The sequence below is a fragment of the Pleurodeles waltl genome, chromosome 5 (genome assembly GCF_031143425.1).
Source record: "Pleurodeles waltl isolate 20211129_DDA chromosome 5, aPleWal1.hap1.20221129, whole genome shotgun sequence".
NCBI lineage: Eukaryota > Metazoa > Chordata > Amphibia > Caudata > Salamandridae > Pleurodeles > Pleurodeles waltl.
In genome coordinates, this window is record NC_090444.1 from 1,525,704,285 (window position 1) to 1,525,729,161 (window position 24,877).

The 24,877-nt window shown below is 44.6% G+C and overlaps 1 protein-coding gene across 1 annotated transcript in view; it reads left to right on the plus strand.

Moving 5' to 3' along the window:
- Nucleotides 1-24,877, plus strand: part of CSMD1 (CUB and Sushi multiple domains 1) — a 5,088,256-nt gene that overhangs the window by 3,386,170 nt on the left and 1,677,209 nt on the right. Inside the window, exon 30 of the mRNA XM_069235813.1 lies at nucleotides 468-662. Coding sequence (XP_069091914.1) covers nucleotides 468-662 — 195 coding nt within the window. The remainder of the gene's footprint in view (nucleotides 1-467; nucleotides 663-24,877) is intronic.

Here is a 24,877-nt window from a genome sequence, read left to right on the forward strand (position 1 = left end):
AAAGGGCAACTTTTGTGGAAATATTTTTGATATATTGTTTTCCTTTTTTCTAACCTGGTTGAAATAAAAAATGCAATACTGTTTATAGCGATAGTGATTTGCTTATTTGTGAGGACTGTTTTTTTTCCCATCAAAGTATCTGATATGAGCAGTGAAAAGGGCTAACATATTTCTTTTTAAATCTGCACATTTTGTAATCGATGGCCCTTCAATAAGAAATGTTCCTCTTAATGTTTTTACTTATTAGCTCCGTCTTTCTTTATCTCCTTTAGACATAGTGGTGATTCAGTGATGTTTGTGGGTGTCTGCTGTGGAAGATAAACCAAATATTATGTTTACAAACCTTCACATAAATCTTCGTTAAATGGCGTGATTCAAATCATTTTATGTGAATTGATAACCTGCAGCTCGCTAGCCTGCAGTGAAAATTGGTGCTGCATTGAGAACTGTTAATTTTGTCATAACAGAGAAACCACGAGAAGCCTGCTTCGATCCCGGCAACATCATGAATGGAACACGGATAGGGACCGATTTCAAACTTGGCTCATCTGTAACCTATCAGTGCGATTCAGGATACAGGATTATTGAACCGTCGACAATAACATGCGTGATCGGCGCAGATGGAAAGCCTGCTTGGAACAGAGCCTTGCCTTCCTGTAATGGTATGTATTCATTTAACAGACATCCACTATGAGGAGCAGGAACTCATTGAAGTGTGCGTTTATAAAGACCATAATTTCTCCTTTTAACAAGTGCTTAATTTGTAAATAAAAAGGTGCCGGTGCTCAAAGCTCTCCTCTTAAACACGCGCCTGCTGCAATTAAATATTCAAGCACATAATACTGAGGCAGCCTAATCCTAAAGCCATCTCGGGCCTCTTCAGTCCATTTACAGCCAGTCCCTGTCCCTTCAGCTCACTTTTGCAGCTTCCTGCTTTTCCCCCTTTCTGGTGCTTTTTCGTTTTTCTCTTCCTCCATCTTTCTGACGTGTCTTTCGCTCGCAGTAAACGCTTGAGACAGAAAACTAAGCGCCGGCCCTCAGAAATAAGTGACGGTGCTCCGCACTGGAAAAACAACAACCACAAATTAAGCACTGCTTTTAACTGTCCTAATCCCTGTCCACAAATTAAGCACTGCTTTTAACTGTCCCAATCCCTGTCCAAAATCATTAACACTACTATCCTTCTTTTTTAATAAGAAGTCATCCAGGTATTTAATTACAGCTTCTAAGGAGACACTTGGCTTTAAGGGATTTATGATGCAGCCTTAAATTGGAAGTGTTGCATCTAAGAGTCTTTGATACAGGCGTCTTAGAATTTAGCTGGTGAACTTAATGTTTTTTTGTTTTTTTTTCTGCCCTTAATTTTATTTAAGTTGTATATCTCCGGTTCTCTTGATTGGATTTTTGTCATTTTGGTGTCTGATAATTTATTACATTTTACTCTTTACTATTTGTTTAAAATATGCTGGGATTTTTCTTGCATTGTGTTTTCACTTTATTACTTTTTGCATTGCCGCTTAAATAAGTTACACATTTCCTCTAAGTTAAGCCTAACTGCTATGTACCAAGTTAAAAGACGGATGAGCACAGGTTAATTTGGGGTTTGCCTTTGCCTCACCCTGACAAGAATTGTGGTTGCTTATTGAGTAGGGGTTTCACCCTTTATACTGGTAAACCAGTTTCTTACAGTAGGAAGTTGGGATACTGGTTGAGGGAGGTGAAATCATACCCAAGCAGGAAACACAATTCTTGTCCGGGTGAAACACAAGTAAACCCCAAATTAACCTGTGCTTATCCCTCTGGTAGCTTGGCACAAAAGCAGTCAGGCTTAACTTAGAGTCAATATGTCAAGTATTTATGCAATACTTCAACAGTAATAAAGTAACAACATAATTTAAGAGAAATCCCACACCAATTTAGAAAAATTGAGTAACATTTAACACAACATTAGACACCAAAAATGACAACGATTCAATCAGTAGAACCAGAGATATGTAATTAAACAAATTAAGTAGTAATAGTGCTTAAAAACATAAAGTGCCAACGGTGAATATGTGGTTGCGCCAGACTAGGACAAAGTCACAGGTTCAGGACAACCACGATGGAGTGCACACCGGATACATGGAACTAGTTAGGGCTGCTGGGCAAAGTACCGTAGATCTTGGTTGCTGAGCGCTGTGAGGTCCCAGGTCCATGTTTTTCACAGAGCAGCAGGTTTGGGGAGCTGTGGGGCTGCAGTGAAAGGTCATGTGTTGATCAATAGAGGTTCTGAGGAGCTGTGAGGGCCAACATCAGGGGTGCACAGAGCTGCGAGACGAAGTATCACTCTATGACAGTTCTAGTAAGACCACAGTTGAGCTGACAGAACACCTTCAGGCTTACTTTCAAGAGTCCAGGACTAGGGTGGTGCCACTCAAAGAGCAGGACTCATAGCAGCAGAGTCCACATGCATGGTTCAGGGTGGTTGGAGCCTTTTCTGTTCCTGAGGCTCTGATCAGGAGGCCAGAAAACTGGCCCTTAGAAATACTCTGGTGTCGCTGGATTCAAGATGCTCATCCAGTCCTTCTCAATCAGGCAGCAGTTCTTCTTGCATCAGAGCAGCATAACAGTCCTTCTGAGTCTTCCACAGGCCCAGAGATGTACTGAAGAATGGGCCTGAGGGTCCTTATACAATATATAGTGCCTTCATTTAAGTAATAGATGTTTCCAGAGGTCTTTCTTTGAAGTGCTTGGTATTTTCTCCCTCCCCTAACCTGGCTCTGGCCTGACTGCAGGCACAATGAAGTGGTGTGAAGTCCTTTGTGTGAAGTCAGAGCACTGCCTAATGATTTGCAAGTGGGGCTGTGTCCAACAGTGACCCTCATCCTGCCAGTGGTAGTTCATTCAGGCACACCTAATCCCTCCATTGTGTGGCTATCTGGGAGGAAGAAACACATTCCAACTGCCAAGTACACCCAGGATCAGGGTGCAGGCACCAAATAGTTAGGGGAGGAAAATGCCAATTTACTAAAAATGTCAGACTCGAAACATGAAAGTCCTACTTGTTACCAATGAAATGTTAGCACTTATTAAATGTGCTAACACAACCTTTTGTTATCCTATGGGAGAGGTAGGCCTCACGGTAGTGAAAAAGGAATTTCAGAGTTTTTCACTACCAAGACATGTGAAACTTAAAAGTACATATCCACCTTTTGATTTCCACTTTGGAGGAGCAGGGGCGGCTTGTATGTAATAAAAGGGGAGTTCAAGTCTTAGCATGGGAGATGGAAGTTATTTAGTCAAGACGAGTTAGCAGTTAAAACTGCATTCAGGCTGCAATGGCATTCTTAGGACATGTTTGAAGGGGCTACATAAATGGGTAGCACAATAAATGCTGCAGGCCCCACCAGTAGCTTTTAATGTACAGGCCCGGGCTTATGGTATACCACCTTACTGGGGGCATATAAGTAAATTAAATAGGCCAAAGAGGTTTAAGCAAATGTTATCATGTTTTAGGGTGTGAGTACAAGGAATGCAGGATTAGTTGGCTATGGTAACGTGTACAGAGTTCTAAGGCTAACAAAAACATATTCAGCAAAAATAGGAGGTGTGGAGGCAAAATGTTTGGGAGTGATGCTAGAGAGAAGACTAAGTCCAACACTCAAGGTGCCTTTGAAATAGCTGCCTGCTTTGTGCTTCTAAACAGGAAGATTCAGTACAGTACAGTAGGAATCTGGTGTCTGGGGTGGTACTGAGTTCTAATGGATGAAGATGGCATAGGGGCCAATGTGGTTTGCTTCCCATACTCTAACTCTGATAGTTTAACCACCTCTTCTGTGCATTGATTCAAGAAGGTATAGGATTTGACATCTTGTCGCAAACTAATTCTTGTGATCAAAACTGGACCGTAGGTGTAGGACCTGGCATCCTTGGTGTGGTTTCCACTGACATTTTTTATAACCTTCTGACCTTCTGTTTGCTAACTTCTTTTTTGCAAGCTGTAGGGCTCTGGGCACTTCCTCACTGCTGACCAGTGCCAAAGTGCATATGCTAAACTGCTTGTGCAGTTTCCCTGAAAAACATCACTATTGGCTTATGCCGAGGCCTGTAAATTACATTCTACAAGTAGGCCTGCAGCACTGATTTTCCACCCACTTATGTAGTCCTTTAAACATGGCTCAGGCCTGCAATTGCAAAGTCTGTGTATGCATTTTTAAACTGCCATGTGGACCTGGCAAGTTAACCCTCTTACCAGGCCTAAACCTTCTTTTTTAATACTTAGAAGTCACACGTACGTTTGGCCTCAGACAGCCTCAACGGCAGGGTGCACTGTAGTTAAAAAAGTTGGACATGTATGTTTAAGTTTTACATATCTAGGTAGTGAAAAACACTTTTCACTACTGCACGCTCTATCTCTCCCATAGGTTAACATTGGGATTGCCTTCTTAGTTTTTTTAAGTGTCATTTCTAATTGGGAAGAGAGTGGGACCCTAAGTTTGTTGTCTCTGGAATCACAACTGAAAATCACAACTTATGGTGAAGTTGGATTTTAAATTGCAATCCTGAAAACACCACTTTTACAAAGTTTGCATTTTCTTAGTTTAAATCATCTAGTGCCTCCTGCCTGCCTCTAAACACAAGTGGGTGTCAGCTGGGCTCATGTACATTCCCTTCAGAAAGCCACAAACAAGTGGAGCTAAAGTGTGACTGAGTAGCCATCTGCATGTTGATGCCCCATCCTGGGCAGGATGGGAGGGGAGGAGCTGACCCCTGAATGGGTTGGGCCCTGAGCCCTCAAAAGGGCTGCATAATTCCCTGTAGTGTGTCTGCAGCCAGGGCAAGAAGGGCAGGGACTTTGTGAATTTCAAAGGCCTCCTTTTGAAGTCTCCCTACTTCAAAGTCACCACTGGGTGTAAGAAGTGGACTCCTGACCGCACCAAATCAGGACACTTCTGGACCTCAGGACATTCTGTCAAGGAAGAAGGGCTGCTGTGCTGCTAAAGGGACTGCCAAGCTGCTGGAACTCTGCTGACTTTGTGGGACTCCTGCTTTTCTGTGCCTGCCCTGCTGCCTGATGCCCTGCTTGCCTGGGAGTGAGAAGGATTGGACCTGCATATGTACATCCACAGAATCAAAGTGACTCCAAAAGATTGCTGGCTTACCTCCTCTTGTGAAGTTTCAGGGTCATTAAGAGTTCACTCACCTCTGCTACTGCTGATCGACTTTACCAACTGTAAGTTCTGCCCCGCCAAGTGACGGCAATGCAGTCCTGGGACCTTGGAAGTGAGATTCCTTTTGCTGCTCGAGCAGAATCCACACATCGTTGTCACTGTGCCAATAGGAACCCCTGCATCTCTCACCGATGCTTTGCCACTGCCGCTGAGGATGAAAACATCGCAGTACCAACTGCAGGGCTCAGAACCAGCGCATCACCCTTAGCCCGAAGCCTCACCTTCACATCACCTGCTGCACAACTTGACATCTACGCATTGTCTTTATCGAATAGGGTTTGACTGCACACCACTGCACAAGCATCGATGTCCGTGTGGCTCAACAATGATGCATCTCTAAGAGCATTGATTGGAACTGACGCATCACCTTCACATCACCTCGTCTGCTACTCACATCAGATCTTTGACGTCGACGCAGCTCTCTACACAAGTTACAGTGTCAGCGGGGCAAGGTTGGTCCCTGTAGCTAGCCCACACTTAATCGCAGTTGGACTGAACTTTGGATTTACCTTGATCTAGCATGACCTGATAGCCCCAGTTGCCCGTTTCTGATTGTAAGCGCTGCAATTGCAGACGGTCTTTAAGAAGTCATATCTCAAATTCTTCTAATTGGATTTTTGTCATTTTAGTCTTCTTTTGATCATTAAGTTAGGATATATTCTTCTAACTTGGTGTGGAATATTTTTGTATGGTGTTTTCACTGTTTTACTGTTGTAAGTGTTGCACAAATAATTTACCACATTACCTCCTAAGTTAAGCCTGTCTGCTTTGTCTCACGCTACCACAGGGTGAACCCAGGTTAAATTAGGGCATGTCACTAACCTACCATGACTAGGTTTGTGGTCCCTACTTGGATAGGGAACATATCTCTGCCCACTAAAGACCACATTTCTAGCAAGAGGTATAAAGGCAGACTTGGGAGAGTGCAGGAGATCCTGGCTTGCATACATACCTGCAACTTGTCTTGTTCTGCCTGAGAAAGATGAGCTCCCTTGAAGCCTGAGATCAAGTGTGGGGGATAGGGATCATTCTAAGAGATCCAGAGACCTGGCGCACAATGCTCATTGAATAGAGAAAAAAAGAAAAAACGAGATTCAGTGTCCAGCTTGTAGACTGGATGTAGTGTGGTACATCATAGGCATTGTGGGGAGATTGAGAGTAAGCTGGTGTGTTTTAATGCATGACTGAACATTGCCTGAAATGTGTTGGAGCGTTTAAACGCCTACATTCATTCCAATGACAACCCCTCTTGTTTCTCACATGCCTCAAATGACCAGAGCCGTGCTCTTATGGACCAGAGGTGTGTTATCAGCATTTACTGCTACTAATGTAATCAGGTTATATTAATGAAAAATCTAAGATATGTTCTCAATATTTCTCATTGTGCATGAGTGTGTGTGGTACATGGCGATGCTTGACAGCACATTTCTCTGTTCTTGGTGTCCCTTATGACAGTGCTGTGAGGGTGCCTCAGGTAGAGTGCCAGCAAACATGAGCATGGTTACTTCTAGAAAGAGCAATTTTGAGAGCACAACCAATACCATGTGTTGTACCATATGATATGTATATGTTAACTGACCAGAATTTAGGTCTGCGGTGTGGACTTGATTTGGCACTGGTGTTAGAACATGAGTGGAAAGGGGCAGGCCATCACATGCAGCATAAGGACGTGAGGGGAAGGTGACCTCATATCTGCATGGATGTTTGGGATTATGGCTGATTTTGCAATTGCAATCCCAGTTCCCGATTCACATTACATAAAAAGCTGGATCCTTCAAGAAGAAGGGTGTTGACATGGTGTGTTTTTGAATACTTTTTAATAATTTATCCAACTTAAATCTTGGTAAACATATGCCATACAGTAAGCTCTTTCCAGTATTATAGACACTGAAATACATAGGCCCTCATTCTGACCTTGGCGGGCGGCGGAGGCCGCCCGCCAAAGTCCCGCCGTCAGGTTACCGTTCCGCGGTCGAAAGACCGCGGCGGTAATTCTGACTTTCCCGCTGGGCTGGCGGGCGGTCGCCTTCAGACCGCCCGCCAGCCCAGCGGGAAAGAGGCTTCCACGATGAAGCCGGCTCGGTATCGAGCCGGCGGAGTGGAAGCTGTGCGACGGGTGCAGTTGCACCCGTCGCGTATTTCACTGTCTGCGCAGCAGACAGTGAAATACATGTAGGGGCCCTCTTACGGGGGCCCCTGCAATGCCCATGCCAGTGGCATGGGCACTGCAGGGGCCCCCAGGGGCCCCGCGACCCCCCCTACCGCCATCCGGATCTCGGCGGTCCGACCGCCGGGATCTGGATGGCGGTAGGGGGGGTCGGAATCCCCGCGGCGGTGCAGCAAGCTGCGCCGCCGCGGAGGATTCAATGGGGCCGCGGTACACTGGCGGGACCCCGCCAGTGGTGCCGGTCCGACCGCGGCTTTACCGCCGCGGTCGGAATCCCCATTGGAGCACCGCCGGCCTGTCGGCGGTGCTCCCGCGGTCCTCCGCCCTGGCGGTCAAAGACCGCCAGGGTCAGAATGACCACCATAGTGTGTTCAATAGCATGTTGTATATTCTTATTTGTACACCATGATGTCAGCCTAGCACATTGGGAGAATTTGGGTGTATTATATGGTACGGTTGTGCAACCTACTATGTACTGTCTCGGGTCTAGTCAGGTTCACCTGTAAATCTTTTAGCTCAATCCTGAGTAGCTCTGGCACCGAACAGCAAGGTTTAAACAAAGGAACTAGTGTGAAACATTTAGAAGCATCAAACAAGAACATATGAGTTACACAACAGAAACGAAATCTCACATCAGTTTATAAAAATAGAATATATTTTTATGAAGCTCTAGTGACCAAAAGGGCATAATCCATCAGAGGGTTCTGGAGCAATAGATTTGAAAGAAAACCTAAATCTCACTTCAATCACAAATGAGTCTTTGTAACTGTAAAATTTGTAAACTTTTGAAAAGTTTGAAAGAGTTGTGTTTTGTTACTCCGGCCTGACTGGGTTGACAAATCCCAACAGAGAAAAGATCAGGAAGGCGACCAAGGAGTATTTGGAGAGTTACCAGGTCACCAAAGCTTTCCTCAAGTCCAGTTCTGAACTTTACAGCACAATTAACTTAGATTTAGCAGGGGTGGTCCTGATGCTAAGGATGCAGTAGATGGAGGATGCACAGGGATGCTGGGGGTGCTGTGCATTTGATGGGGGAGTCCCTGCACTTACTCCTCAGTCCATGGATGAGGTGGGACAACTTTAGCAACAGAGGTAAGGGTCCCTCAAAGTCCTCTTTGAGCCAGCAGAATGCCAGCTGCTACTGGGCTACATATCTCTGTACACATCAACTCCAGCTGTGTCCTTGGGTGGAGACTAGTGTCCCTTCTGGGTGACCAATCTGGATTCAGAAGATACTCACGGGTCCAGCAGGCTCATGTGCAATTTTTGGCCATCGAGAATCGGTCTCTTGGGGCGACCGGGATGGACAGCTGCGATTCTCCTGAAGTGGCTGCTGACTTGCAGAGTTGTGTTACTCCAGCTTTAATAGCCCTGGTGCTGGTTCCGGGAGGTCAGCCCACTGTTCCTTGGAGTCACTTCTTTAGTCTAGGGCTTGAGAGTGAATTTTCCTTAAGACAGGAGTCACATGCATAGTCATTGCTTCACTAGTCTAGGATGCGGCAGATGCAGGCCAGCAGACTGTGCAGCCTCTCTTTACCTAGTACAGGGGCTGCAGGGCAGTCCTCCTTTGGTCTTTCTCCAGTTCCTTTAATGCACTCTGAGTCAAAACACCAACAGCATCAGTCTAAAACATTGGAGCTAATCATGCAAAAAGAGGCATTTCCTTACCCACATTACAGCTATACTGGAGAGATTGGCTGTGATAATAAACATGCTATTATGCAGATATGATGTAAACTTAAAGGAGCTGTTCAAGTGGAAAGGGTGCTTTAAAGAGCTGGAATATTTGACAGATTATATTTGCTAAATACAGTCCTGAAGACTGGTAGATTTTTACAATACTTTCATTTGCATAAGATGTGTAATCACAGGAGGCAGGGATAATAAAACCCTAGCATCAACATACATATAGCATTCCATCAATCAGCAACAGTCTAGTACATCACCAAAAGCCTCTCTCTATGCACAATAGGACAAGAGAGTATATTCATTACCTAGGTCTGTGTAATGCTGTGGGGGTGCAGACCCCTCTTAGCATAGTGCAGTTGATTTCACAAAGGCCAGGCACTCACCATCTCAGGCATTCCTTCCCCGACCATTCTTTAATATTAATAAAGATGGAAACAATTCTGGTCAAAACAAAAAACACCCTCTCAATCAGTAATTTCTCTAAGTTTCCAACCCTGATGCATGGCAGTGAATCTAATACAAGCCATATTACAACATTTAGCAGCCAGACAGAGATGTGAAAGGAGGACAAACAAGCCCTAATGGATTAATTTGTCAACAAAGAGACCAACATCTATTCTCTAAAGAAAAGAGTGAGTATACAAGAACATGTTTCAGTAAGGTCAAATCAGACCAATGCAAATATCAGAACAAATAAGGACACTACACTAAATGGAGTAATTAAAGAATATCAGCTAGTGGTGAGGTGGCAGTGATTGCTATTCTAGGACCTCCAAAAAGTGAGTATACGTGAGTGTGAATAAATAGGAATGAATGGGAATGAGTGAGAGTAAGTGAACATAACTGTGAGTGAGAAATATGGAGGATGCAAAAGTGAAAATGAGGATGTGATAGTGAATGTTGAATGGCTAAGTCAGAGTGAGAATGAGAATAAGTGAGAATAAATTAGAGCAATAGTGAGGGCCAGCGAGTGAGAAAGTGTGAATGACTGACTATGAAGTTGTGAGATTAAGATTTGTGAGAAGCAGTGTGGGTGAGTAAAATTAAGTGAATATGAGTGAGAATGTGATTATAGGCTTGTAAGTCGGCCAATGGACCTGGCATAATGAAGCTAATTCTTGGGTTATACAGGGACCCAGGACAAAATGCCAGCACTAGCATATTGAAGGCAGAACCTGACTGGCAGGTGTGACAAAATTCTGCTATTTAGATATTATAGGTAATACTAGGCATATGGGACACCCTCGAGAAATATTCTTGCACTAATGATAATATTTGATATAGGAGCACCTGTGGAAAAATGTAGGCACTGGAATACTGAAGGAAATTCTTAGCATGTTGACACCCATTATAAAATGTAGTGAATGGTGCATTGGAGGTATTTCTTCTCATAAGGAAGGGCAACCATGACAAAATGCTATCTTTGGTATAACAGAGACATTTTAGACATACGAGTCATCTCTGGTATTTAGATTGCAATAAAGCAAACTTCTGGTGCTGGCATATTGAATATAATTTTTGGCATGAGGGAGAATTTATTGAATATGGGGGTCACCCATAAAAAAGTGCTGGCCCTGGCACAATGGAGGTATCCATATGATATGCAGGGGCACACCTAGCACAACACAAAGGAAAAGAGGATGATCTCTTAGGGCGCACCATGTTTCATTGACTTGACACGCAATGAAAAGTCTATTTAATGAGTGGCCATTTACAACCAATTGCTTCTTAGCAAGTGTCCTTGAACATCGGGCTTCTAAAGCACTATTTACCGTATTTTGTTCAAAGTGTTTTGGGGTGAGTCCTTATAATGATATGTATGTTTTGACCACTGACTCCACTTTGCACCACATTGCACTTAGCTTAGCTGTCCTCCGTCACATTAGTGGTCACCAGCTACAGCCTCCATTTTGTATTCAGCTTAGCCTTAGCTTCACCACCACGTTAAAACTGCAAGTAGTTGTCTGTTCATAATATGTTATGCAACATGTTTTTACTCTATGTGTCTGCGTGTTCTTTCTCATCAAGGGCTAAGGCATAACATGGGGGAGTTAGGCTGATAAGGATGTTCTAGGATTTATGGTACGGCAGGGAATGGTTTGGTTTTGAGAGAGCACCTTGGGAACCTGGCCAGTTCCAAAGTGTTCCTTTCAAAACTAACCTGAAATACCCAGCGTTTTTTAACAACAACTTGCGGAGCTGGAGGAGTTTTCTAGAAATCTCCTCTCTGTTAAAGGTATACAAGAGACCAAAAACTGGATTGATGGTGAATTGATTCAGACCTCTGGCAGGGATCTCTTTCTCTTCACAGTCGATCTGGGGTCAACAGCTTGTTGCTGGCAGGAGAAAGATGAAGAAAACTTCTCAACTGTGCCCCCTGGTGATCAATTTTTAACCCTTACTATCTGCTTTGCATTGTCTATGAATATAAATGTGTCTTTGCATATACATGTTTGCTGTTTATAGATTGAAGATTCTTTGTACATGTTTTCATTTCATTGTTGCGCACATTTTAAATGTGCACTTTCGGTTGTACTGACCTTCCGTTATGAGCCTGACAGAGTGATTTAATAAATGTATTTCCCATACTAAGAGTTGCATAGCAGAGATTCCTTTTCAGTTTGTGTGTGGGTGTGTTTCATCTTGGTCAGCAGTGAAGCAAAACAGTCCCTCAAACCCCACTGACCTCATTTAAAAGATCACCATCTGCCATGGTAAGAAAAGAAGGAAAACAGTATCTTGATGATCACTGTTAGCTTTCTGCCACTTCTACTGGGACTTTGATATTATGATTTAAGTTTTGTAAAATAACTTATTTAAGCAGTGCAATACATACTCTTCTAATCATGTTACAAAAACAAAAAATCAAACACATTTCTAAACATTTTGTTGCCTTGTTTCATTATTGAGAAGAAGGAATAAATTATGCGTTTGAATAAAAGCTTCTCCTTTGTACTTCTCATAATTGATAGTGCCCTCCAAATGATCATACCTCAAAATGTAATAATAGTAAGACAAACTGTAAGTCTGGAAAATAGTTGCTGTTCAATATAATTTCTATAGCTGTTAATACATTTGGACATAACTACAGTGTTTTTATTTTATTTCCTCTACCAATGATTTTTCAATACATGTCTTGTTGTGATGTACACTTGAGGAACTATTACATCTTGACAACATGTGTATAAAATATTTAGGTTTCCATGGCCATTCTGTTTGTTGTGTCAGCATATCCTGTAAAATGAATACATACTTAATCATGCAATACAAAGAGAAATGAGTAATGCTCTCCTGATATTTTGTGTCAGCAGCCTGATATACGTATGTCTAAAAAGGTTGTTGTCTTTATTCTGTTCTATTTTAGTTATTATATAACTTTGGGGCTTTCAATTCTGATCTCATCAGAGTTAAGGTCATGTGGCAACACCGCCTGGGAAGGTTCATGGTCAAAGGTCATATGATTTTATTTACTGTGATGCCATTAAAGTTCAAGTATCTGTGATGTCACTTCCACTTTCCTCAGCATTCCCTGAATTGACGTCCATGTACAAAGAAATCTTCATTGATGTAAAAGTTACAAAGGCAATTCTTGACGTAAGAAGGAACAAGCCTTGAGACCTAATATGATACTACTAGTACTGAGATCTCACTACATCAGACATGCCCTTACTCATAGTGGAGCACAATGTAATTCAGCATTATGAGCAATGCTTTGAAAATGACCCTAAATTGTACAAAGCCATCTGCTCTTTTCCCATTGAGTAAACTATATTCCAAAACCTTTCCAAGATGAATTCAAGGTTAATTCAGATGTCTATTCTTCAAAACTGACAAAGTCTTTGTGTTTTTGCATATCGTGCACAGACACAGTACCGTGAAACAAATGCTATTGTATTTGGTTTTATTGTACCGGCTTTTTTTGTGGCTCCAATCAAAAGACTAGGGTGGAAATTGTATAAACTGGAAATTAAGTAAGTCTGCCCTATCGTTCCTCAATATAATGTGTCAAGGCATCACCTGCCAAGTGGGAATGAGCCAAAAAGGGAATGCCACAACAATGTGTTTCCAAACTACAGGTGAAATTAAACAGGGTGGTCAGCTTGCTTCATGTTTGTCCATAATGTACATGAATGATATGTACATGGAAGCATTGTTGATGCACACAAAATGTTCCTACCATAGAGAGCTTACAGTTGCCAGTGCTGCTGTATGCAGATGACTCTATTTTGACTGCAAAAACTCCAAAAGGCTACAAGAACAGTTAATAGCCATAGAGGACTATTGAGAGCAAAGTGACTTAAAAATAAAATCTAAGCAAAGAACGATAAATGTTTTTTTTTAAGAAACTGGTTGCAGGCAAGGAACTATATATTCACAGGCACACATTTGAATGTATTTAGTGCCTTCCCATATCTGGGTATACATCTCTCTGGTAACATGAGCTGAAAGGAACACATAAATGAGGCAATAAGGAAATCAGAAACATCTTTCAATGCAATCCATTGATTCATCTGCATTCATAGACACTATTTTTTCACAGAAAATTATTACAGTTGTGTAGCCAAAGTGTGAAACCTAATAGTATATGGAGCTGAACTCTGCTACTAGGGATACATAGACAGCCAAAATGTATCCCCATGGAAGAAGGTTTTGGAAAACTCTAAATCCTTAGAGGATTGCTTACTCGTAAGAACTTAGATGAATATTGGGAGGGTGGTAGTCCACCACAAGAAATAACATCACTGTTCGAGTTAGGTCCAGTAAAGGATTAAGTGGGGCAAAGCGGAAAGCTCTGAAGGGCTGATGATGGATAGCCATAGGATAAGGTCCTGGTGACGGCATTGACTTTTGGCAGGAAAACTCTGAGCAAGAGAAATAAAAAATATGAGCCCAAGTAAGATGCTGTGCTGGCTGGATAATTTTGTCTCCTTTGCCCAGTGAAGATTTCCACTTTGGAACATTTTTTGGGAGCTTGGGTTTCTCTAGCAGGGCAAGCCGGCAAGTTGTATCTCAGCAGGGCTTCGGAAGGCCACATACCCTCCATGCTGAAATGGTTTTGCTGCTGCAGAAAAGTTCCTAGAGAGAGCAACCTCAATCTTTGGCCCAGCACCTATGCACCTTTGTGAGATTGACTTGGCAGGTATGATCCTGGTTTCACAAATCTCATTGAAACCAAAAGGTTTATAAACCCAAGGTTTTTCAGGATGTTAAGATGAGTACACATTTACAAAGCCAATGATCCCAAGACCACAGGGGCATCACTTGAGGGTCAAGACTTACACCAGCATGTCCACGGCATGTCCTATTGGAACTCATTGAATTCAAACTTCAGGAATAGGGGGTTCTTGTAGGTTGTTATGTCCCTGTAGCTCAACATGTCAGTCAACTGACACTTGAAGGCAACTTCCTACTGCAAGTCATCCCTCAGTACCCCTCTCTGTCCAAAACTAAGATGGTGGAGCCCTGCCCCCTTCTGCAGAGCTTGTGTACCCATCTCAAATGTACAGGCATGGAAGTGAGCAGCCCTTCCTCTGTTGTAACTTCAAAACAATTCATGGGGCAGTTCATCTACAACTGGGATTAATGGCTGCTTGACTGTGGAAACAATGAAGGACCCTGCCCAGCTGGCAGATAAAATTTGCACGTAATATGGTAGGCCTCTTTGATATTAATCAAGTTCCTGGGCATAGCCAATATGGTCATCCTGCCAGAAAAACAGAACACCACCCACACCGAAGGCACTTGTCCTGCTATTGGAGCAGTTCACTTCATCAAGGGGGGTTTTCAGCTGCCAGGTGAAAGCTGGTGCTTAAACAAATGGGCCTCCAGAACCTGTTGGCAGGGAAAAGATAACTTTTTAAAAGTACCTTCTACCAAATATTTAATACATATCTGACTTCACGAGTAATTTGGTTTTGGAATAAATATTTCAAAAAGTCTAATAATCTCCTAGCTGGAGATAACATTATTGTATTTAATGCTTTATTCCAGTGCTTGCCTTCAGAACATTCATCCCTGCTACTGTGAAAATAGGTTTTGTGGCATTTTCACTGAAAGGACAAGTTTAACAAACATCTTTCACATGTCCTTCCTTTAAGTACAGGCCATCCTGCCTTATGGGCAATGAGGCCTTTTTAGGGATGACGTAGTAATATTTAAAAGGATGGTTTAGGGTCATTATGGTAGGTTGAATTTGCAATTTTAAAAATGTACGGCCATGCTGCAGTGGTAATCCTGCAGTCATGTTTTCACTCTCACTGTAGGGGTAGTCACAATGCATGCTACAGTCCACTATTGACATTTAACTTGCAGGCCTTAGGCACATTTTGTACCATAGACTACGGACCTATAGGTAGATTACATTTGCCAATTAGAAGTATAGAAATGTTTGACATATTTTAGGGGCCAGGGCACATGGACTGGGGCCTGGGTAACAGAGTCCCAGTGTACAGAGTCAAAAAAGCATCAGTACCCAAAACAAATGGACATCTTGAAAACGAGGCATTTTCCTACTATATTCTTAGCCAGGACACACATGTCAGCTTTAGTTACAGGTCCATTTTCAATATGTTACATTTTAATTATCAGCACATATGCACCAAGGTTTAATGGTCCATGTCATTTTTCAAATTTACATTAAATGATTCAATGTCAAACTCAAATCATCTGAATTACAAGGCATGGTAGAAGCACTGAGAAATGAGCACCAGTCAAATTACATGAATGCATGGACTACAGAAGCAACACATCTGTGTTTTAAAACAGCACTTTCAAATGAATCTAAAAAATTCTAACAATATGTTGTGCAATAGCAAAAAAAGTGTGAACATTGTTGCAAAGAAAGAATACTGCAGTCCTTTTACACGTTCTATGTGCTGGACATATGTATTTGATGTTTAGGGGCTTGCTCAGGGTTACCTGACAAGGCTACCAAGGCTTCCCAGAAAGGAAAATGTTTGTTATGTCAAGAAGTGGTTCCATCCTGACTAGACCATTACTGAGGAAGAGAAATCTGGTATCAATATTGGCATTTATCCTCTGCATGTGGAAATCAGAGAAGGGACCTTGATCTATTATTTAGGAACACCTACAAGTATGGAGAGAGACCATGTTTTAGCTACTCTGACATTTTTGATTCCACAACGAGACTGATGGGACAATATCTGGCAAAGGGCAAAAAAAAATATAAGGTAATAACTGTTTGCATGTGGGACCATGAGTAGGGTGTGGCCAATTACCCTAACTGTGCCTAACCATGTAGCTGCAAGCTAGTTAGCTCTCACTAACATGCACCGTAAGAGGGTGGGTGGGATTCCTCTGTCCAAAAAACCCAATAGAGCTGAAGAAAAAGATTGTCATGTTGCACTTTCACGGCGTGAAATAAAATTAAGATAGTTGCTAACTTGTACTAAATGTGGGTACAAAAATCATGTCTTGTCTTTTTCACTGAAGTAGACTTTTTCAGACCTCACTTTTATTTTAATTATAATAGTTTTTCATTCTTTTTGTTTTTAATGATTGTATGTATTTGTGTGATTCACTTCTGCTGAAGGTATACATGTTGAAAACTATCAGATAAAATGTCTCAATGTGACCTTCCGGTTTTCATTTTATACACTCCCATCTATTGCCTATGCTGTTATTGCCTATCATCCTAGTATTGTTGTCAGCTTCACAAGTACATCTCCCATTATTCACTGTTGTTATTATAGGACAATATTCCACACCAAAACAACGACCCGGTTTATAGTGTTAAAGCCCATTGTTGGCATTCCATATTAGATTTAAAGTAGAGATGGTACGTACGCATTTAAAAATACAAATCTGTCCTAATCATAATTAGGTTTTTAATTCTTTGGAATAGGTATAAGGAATGCAAATCTTTTACTCACAACATTTTGGTTCATCTTACTAAATTGTAGTTAATTATTACCAATTTGTGTTTGTGATGAAACCTCAGATGATCAAGAACATTTTAATGTTTATCCAGTAGTCTGCAGATGAACTGCATTAACATATTCGTACCTCTTTCTGCAAGTTTTCATTAGCTAAAGCAGTGTAGTTTTACATAAGACATCCAACTGCCCCTGGGTAGCATATACTGTGACACAAAACCAACAGGTTTCATCAGTGCCTGAGGCTTTCCCTATAGTTCAGTAGACCTCCTAGAAGTAAGTTGATCAGACGTAGTCAACCACATTCAATAGGATCAATAGGATGACATTTACTTTTTATAAATCTACGGCTTTCTATGGGTAATCTGTCTTGTTTTTTATATCACTTTTAATGATTTGGACAGTTTGGTCTGTTTCCAAGAAAGCCAATTTTGATTGAACTCAAGCAAAAACATCCCAACTACAACTTATAAAGTAAAAAGCTATGTCATAACAGTCATATATTTTGCTTTCAGTAAGCAGGTTTCTAAGACCATAATGCAACACTTAGCTTCTAGGATTTCATCAGAAAGACATTTGAGTTTTGTTTTGCTAGTATGACTTTTTTTGGTCCTCTATTTAACTATGATAGATTTACACCCGAATAGGGACAATGTTTCACCTTTTCAAATTGTGTAGTTTTGAGGGCACAAGTCTTTGTGAACATTTGTGAGTTTCACAAATTGTATTCTTTGGTTTATGCATTTGTTTTTCCAGAAGCAGTTAGTTGAAGCAGTAAGAAGGTAACCAATTTTTAGCTGGTCGTGAAGATCATTCCTTGTGGATCATACTATGTAAGACCGCTGGGTAGCATAAAATGATGCCCCTGTAGGAGGCTGGACTGGCTTGTAGTGAGTACCAAGGGGTACTTGCACCTTGCACCAGGCCCAGTTATCCCTTATTAGTGTATAGGGTGTCTAGCAGCTTAGGCTGATAGATAATGGTAGCTTAGCAGAGCAGCTTAGGCTGAACTAGGAGACGTGTGAAGCTACTACAGTACCACTCAGTGTCATATGCACAATATCATAAGAAAACACAATACACAGTTATACTAAAAATAAAGGTACTTTATTTTTATGACAATATGCCAAAGTATCTTAGAGTGTACCCTCAGTGAGAGGATAGGAAATATACACAAGATATATATACACAATAGCAAAAATATGCAGTATAGTCTTAGAAAACAGTGCAAACAATGTATAGTTACAATAGGATGCAATGGGGAAACATAGGGATAGGGGCAACACAAACCATATACTCCAAAAGTGGAATGTGAACCACGAATGGACCCCAAACCTATGTGACCTTGTAGAGGGTCGCTGGGACTATTAGAAAATAGTGAGAGTTAGAAAAATAACCCTCCCCAAGACCCTGAAAAGTGAGTGCAAAGTGCACTAAAGTTCCCCTAAGGACAAAATAGTCGTGTTAGAGGGAAAATGCAAGGAAAACACAAATCAGCAATGCAACAACGATGGATTCCTGACTGAGGGTACCTGTGGAACAAGGGGACCAAGTCCAAAAGTCACAAGCAACTCGGAGATGGGCAGATGCCCAAGAAATGCCAGCGGTTGGTGCAAAGAAGCTCTTACTAGGCTGAAGAACTGTGAATACTGCAGGAACGACAAGGGCTAGAGACTTCCCCTTTGGAGGATGGATCCTGCACGCCTTGGAGAGTCGTGCAGAAGTGTTTTCCCGCCGGATGGACGCCAACAAGCCTTGCTACACGCAAATCGTGCGTTTGGCGTTTTTGGACGCTGCTGGGGCCCAGGAGGAACCAGGAGGTCACAAATTGGACCTGCAGAGAGAGGGGACGTCGAGCAAGAGAAAGAGCCCTAACTCAAGCAGGTAGCACCCGGAGAAGTGCCAGAAACAGGCACTACGAGGATGCGTGAAATGGTGCTCGCCGAAGTTGCACAAAGGAGTCCCACGTCGCCGGAGACCAACTTAGAAAGTCGTGCAATGCAGGTTAGAGTGCCGTGGACCCAGGCTTGGCTGTGCACGAAGGATTTCCGCCGGAAGTGCACAGGGGCCGGAGTAGCTTGCAAAGTCGCGGTTCCCAGCAATGCAGCCCAGCGAGGTGAGGCAAGGACTTACCTCCACCAAACTTGGGCTGAAGAGTCACTGGACTGTGGGGGTCACTTGGACGGTGTCGCTGGATTCGAGGGACCTCGCTCGTCGTGCTGAGAGGAGACCCAAGGGACCGGTAATGCAGCTTTTTGGTGCCTGCGGTTGCAGGGGGAAGATTCCGTCGACCCACGGGAGATTTCTTCGGAGCTTCTGGTGCAGAGAGGAGGCAGACTACCCTCACAGCATGCACAAGCAGGAAAACAGTCGAGAAGGCGGCAGGATCAGCGTTACAGAGTTGCAGTAGTCGTCTTTGCTACTATGTTGCAGGTTTGCAGGCTTCCAGCGCGGTCAGCGGTCGATTCCTTATCAGAAGGTGAAGAGGGAGATGCAGAGGAACTCGACTGAGCTCATGCATTCGTTATCTAAAGTTTCCCCAGAGACAGAGACCCTAAATAGCCAGAAAAGAGGGTTTGGCTACCTAGGAGAGAGGAAAGGCTACTAACACCTGAAGGAGCCTATCAGCAGGAGTCTCTGACGTCACCTGGTGGCACTGGCCACTCAGAGCAGTCCAGTGTGCCAGCAGCACCTCTGTTTCCAAGATGGCAGAGGTCTGGAGCACACTGGAGGAGCTCTGGACACCTCCCAGGGGAGGTGCAGGTCAGGGGAGTGGTCACTCCCCTTTCCTTTGTCCAGTTTCGCGCCAGAGCAGGGGCTAAGGGGTCCCTGAACCGGTGTAGACTGGTGTTGGACTTTTGCTTTTGCAGGGTCATCCCCAGACTTTTTTGCCTCCTGCCTCCTATATTTTTCTGACATGTTGCTGTTGGCTTTTCAACTCTGAGCACTTTACCACTGCTAACCAGTGCTAAAGTGCATATGCTCTCCTGTTTAAATTGTATGTAAGTGGTTTATCCATGATTGGCATATTTGATTTACTAGTAAGTCCCTAGTAAGGTGCACTAGAGGTGCCAGGGCCTGTAAATCAAATGCTACTAGTGGGCCTGCAGCACTGGTTGTGCCACCCACATAAGTAGCTCTGTAATCATGTCTCAGACCTGCCATTGCAGTGTCTGTATGTGTATTTTTACACTGTAAATTCGACTTGGCAAGTGTACCCACTTGCCAGGCCTAAACCTTCCCTTTCCTTACATGTAAGGCACCCCTAAGGTATGCCCTAGGTAGCCCCAAGGGCAGGGTGCAGTGTATGGATAAGGTAGGACATATAGTAATGTGGTTTATATGTCCTGACAGTGAAATACTGCCAATTTCGTTTTCACTGTTGCAAGGTCTGTCTCTCTCTCATAGGATAATATGGGGGCTACCTTTAAATATGATTAAAGTGTAGATTCCCCTAGAGAAGAGATGGACAGGTGGAGTTTGGGATCCCTGAACTCACAATTTAAAAATGCATCTTTTGGTAAAGTTGATTTTGAGATTGTGAGTTTGGAAATGCCACTTTTAGAAAGTGAGCATTTTCTTGCTTAAACCATTCTGTGACTCTGCCTTGTTTGTGGATTCCCTGTCTGGGTCAGTTGACAGTTGGGTTGTTTTTCACCTCACACCAGACAGTGACACAAAGGGAGCTGGGGTGTGATCTGCATTTCCTGATTAGCCATCTCTGCTAGGAGGGAGGGGTGGAGTGGTCACTCTCATCTGAAAGGACTGTGCCTGCCTCTGACAATGCTGTCTCCAGCCCCCTGGTGTGTGTCTGAGGCCTTGCCTGGGCAAGGCAGGATTTCACAAGAAGGTGTGAGTCCCCTTTGAAGGAAGGTGACTTCAAAGACTAAAATGGGTATAAGAAGGGCATCCAAACTTACAAACTTTAGAAACACTTCTGGAATCAAGGGGAACCTCTGCCTGGAGAAGAGCTGATCGCTGAAGAACAAGTGCTGCCCTGCCTGTGACTGTGCTTTGTGGAGCTTTCCTGCAGTGCTGCTTCTGCCAGAGTAAGAGGGCAAAGACTGGACTTTGTGTGCCTTCCATCTTGAAGAAGAAATCTCCAAGGGCTTGATGTAGAGCTTGCCTCCTGTTATTGAAGTCTCAGGGATAGCAAAGACTTCTTCCTGCCAGCACCTGGAGTCTCTGGAGAGACCCCTACTCTGCTCTGTGGTGCCCTTCCAGTTCCTGGGACCCTGAAAGGAGAGGCTGGCAGCCTAAGGACAAAAATACACGCACTGAGCGCCGTGCGGAGAAAAGATCGACGCGAATCCGATCGCGGCTGAGAAAACGACGCGACGCCGGTTCCGCAGCTGAGAAACGACGCCGCAGGAAACGCGACCGAAAAACCGACGCCCGGAACAGGAGAAACGACGCGCAGCATCGCTGACGGAGGCTGAGAGATCGCACCCTGCGCCGCGGGACTTTCGGATCGTCGTGTGGCTGGCTTTTTCAACGCGCACCGCCGTGCCGAGTTGTTTTCGACGCACACAGCCGTGCAGGGTTACTTTCGACGCACACCGCCCGTGCGGGGTTATTTTTGACGCAAACCAGGTACATTTTCACGCTAGCAGCGCTAGTGTGTTGTTACAACTACCTAAAGACTCTTTTTATTTTAAACCTTTAAAAAATCATAACTTGACTTGTGTATGTTGGATTTTTGTCGTTTTGGTCTTGTTTTGTCTAGATAAATATTTCCTATTTTTCTAAACTGGTGTTGTGTCATTTTGTAGTGTTTTCATTAAGTTACTGTGTGTGTTGGTACAAATACTTTACGCCCAGCACTCTGAGGTTAAGCCTACTGCTCTGCCAAGCTACCAAGGGGGTAAGCAGGGGTTAGCTGAGGGTGATTCTCTTTTATCCTAACTAGAGTGAGGGTCCTTGCTTGAACAGGGGGTAACCTGACTGTCAACCAAAGACCCCATTTCTAACATTGGTGACCAGCGGTCGGGATTTGGACTTGTATTTGTACTTGACATACAGTAATTGAGTGTACACTACTGTTTTTGATCTCAGACCACTACGTGACCACATACTACTTGTCTTGTGATTCTGCTTTTTGTTCTCTGATGTCCTCCTGGAAGTATTGATGATATTTTTGGACTTTGTTTTTTGGTTGTGAAGCCTTTGCAGAAATGGAAGTCAATTTCTGGCACCTATCTATGTATAAAAAGTGGCAGCTTAAAGCATTCTGCATGGAAAGGGGACTGGCTGTGAACAAGGAATCCAGAAGGGAGGATCTTGAGTCAGCCCTGTTTCAGGATGAATTGAAACGTTGTCAGGCAACACCACCAAATGAGTCTGAGGAGGATAACTACTCTGAGGAGGAGGACTACTCCAAAGAGGAGGGCAGTGGCCCTGAGGAGGGAACAGAAAGAGATGATAGGCTCCTAGCTCGAATCCGGAGTCTGGAAGAGCTTAAGAGGGCCGAGGAGAAGAGAGCCTTAGTCCTGGCAGAAAGGAGGAGGGACTTAGAGATTAAAAAAATGATTTATGCTTACGAGCTTAAATTGAAAGAGCTGGAAGTCATGAGGGCTGAGTCCAGCTGGAATGGTGGCAGCAACAATTGTATATCCAGTGATGCTGCAGAAGTGCACATGCCCAGAGAGGTGGTGCCCTACTTGAAGGAGGGAGTTAACACACGCCAGGAGGTTCAGGGGTATGAGGTAGCTCCAGTGATGCACAGGGTCCCTGAGGTGGATTGGGGAACTGGCATGGGGAGTCATATTCCTACTGGTGGGAGGGACACTCTACTGACTCTAGGTGAGAGTGACAGGGAGAGGGGTTCCCCCCAGGTAGAAGTCCTGGTTATGGAGTGTGAAAACATCCCAGAAGAGTGTGGGTTGAGTGTCAGGGACAGTCAGGTACTGTCTCACCAGTCTCAGGAGGGTGATGTGGGGTGCTTTTTCAAGGCAGAGTCACTGGATGGTTGGGTGAAGGGTACTTTGGTTAATTCATGTGAGGGGCTGAGTGATGTAATTGCTGGAGAGCATACGTCTAGTCCTTATTTTCCAGAGCTATGCCAACACCAGGTGGAGTGTGAGTTCTCTGACCCCAGGGAGCTTACAATGGAGGCAGACTTCTGGGTGAGTACCAGAGAGTCTGAAGAGGCATTTGTGGGTGCTCCTGAGAGGAGTGGTCTAGGTAGTTCCCAACCAGGTGAGGTAGGGAAGGATTGTAGTGTCCCAGGTAGGTCCCAGTGTAGTGGGATGGGTGAGGGACCCCATGTCCAGTCTCAGAGGAGAGGGAATGGGGATGGGTTGAGGCCCAAGGTGCCCGAGATCCGGTCCCAGGTCCTGGAGGGTTCCCTGCGGGAACACCAGGAGGGGAGCCTAGCCTGTACCATAGGGCCATCTGTTGAGGGAGACCCCACAGTGTCAGGAGAACTTGGGGGGGCGGCTGTAGCCAGCGTCCCACCAGTTCTGGTGTCTGGCAGTACCACTCCTAGTGAGGGGGTGCAGAAGTCCAGACAGAGGGTTGAGAGGGGGTTGCGGACCCCAGTGGAGAACCTGGAGGGTCAGGGGTCAGCTCTGAGAGCAGAGCCCCCCATGAATGACCTTGGTGAGACCATTTCTGGGCTGGGGGGAATCCAGACTCTGTCACATGGGCAGAGGTCAGGAGACCTGCGCCAGCCAGACTCTTGTGTGGCCCTTCGGGACAGTGTGTCCCTTGAGGGGGGTAAGTGTGCCCCCCTGGAAGTCCTGGTGTGCCAGGCAATGGTTCAACCGCAGGGTGGTGACTCTGGGTTGAATAATCAGGTTCAGGGGGTAAACTCTGACCTGATGGGGGGTAAGTGTGCTCCCAAGGAAGTCCTGGTGTGCCAGGCAGTGGTTCAACCGCAGGGTGGTGACCCTGGGTTGGATGACCAGGTTCAGAGGGTAAACTCTGACCTGGTAGGGGGTAGGTATGCCCCCCAGGAAGTCCTGGTTTGCCAGGCAGTGATCCAGTCTGTGGGTACAGGCCCTGGATTGGGAGGCCAGGTTAAGGGTGTCCCCCCTGACCTGGAGGAAGGGGCTACTGCTAACAGTGCCCCTACCATGTTGTCTTCTGGGGGGGCCGCTCCTAGTTGGGTGGTTCAGGACCCCAGAAGGGAGGGCAGGGGGAGGGAAGCCTCACCCCTGGCCCTGGTCCAACCTGAAGGTACAGACCCCAGGTTGGAGGATCAGTTGCAGGTTAACATCCCTGCACTGATGGAAGAATTGTGCAGGACTGCTTCTACAAGCACCCTGACAGTTTTTGACTCTGGGGGTGCCGCTTCTGCAGGGAGGGTACAGAGCCCCAGAGGGGAGGACCAGGGTCAGGTTGTCATCCCTGACCTGGTGGAAGAGAGAGTGGTCAAAGGGTGCCAGGCACCTGGGGCTACCACCCCCCACTCTCCACAGTCACAGTGGTTAGAGAGGCCTGAGGTCGGGCTCTCATCCCTGACAGTTGTCTGGGGCCACTGTGGCTTGCTGTCCTGGTGGACAGAGTTGCCCCTGGGGGGGGAAGGACGAGAGTCACACCCCAGGGGTGGAGTGGGCAACACCATTGTGTTGGCCCTGGTGGTACTATCTGCCCATTGCAATACATCTGTGAGCAAAGTAAAGTTAGGTGTTGCACAGATGGTGTCTGTAGATGTGGAGAAGGGTTCCCCATGGGTTAGCTTAGTGGGCCCTGAGAGTATGGACAGAGGGATCCAACTGGAGTCAGGAAGGCGTAGAACTGGAGCATGCCCCTGCTGTTGTGGGCCTGGGTCCCTGTTCTATCGCCCCAATCAGGGAAGTACATCAAGGTATTGATTGTTCTCCCCTGGCTTTAGGCTGGTAGGGGGTCGTGTTGGACTTTTGCTTTTGCAGGGTCATCCCCAGACTTTTTTGCCTCCTGCCTCCTATATTTTT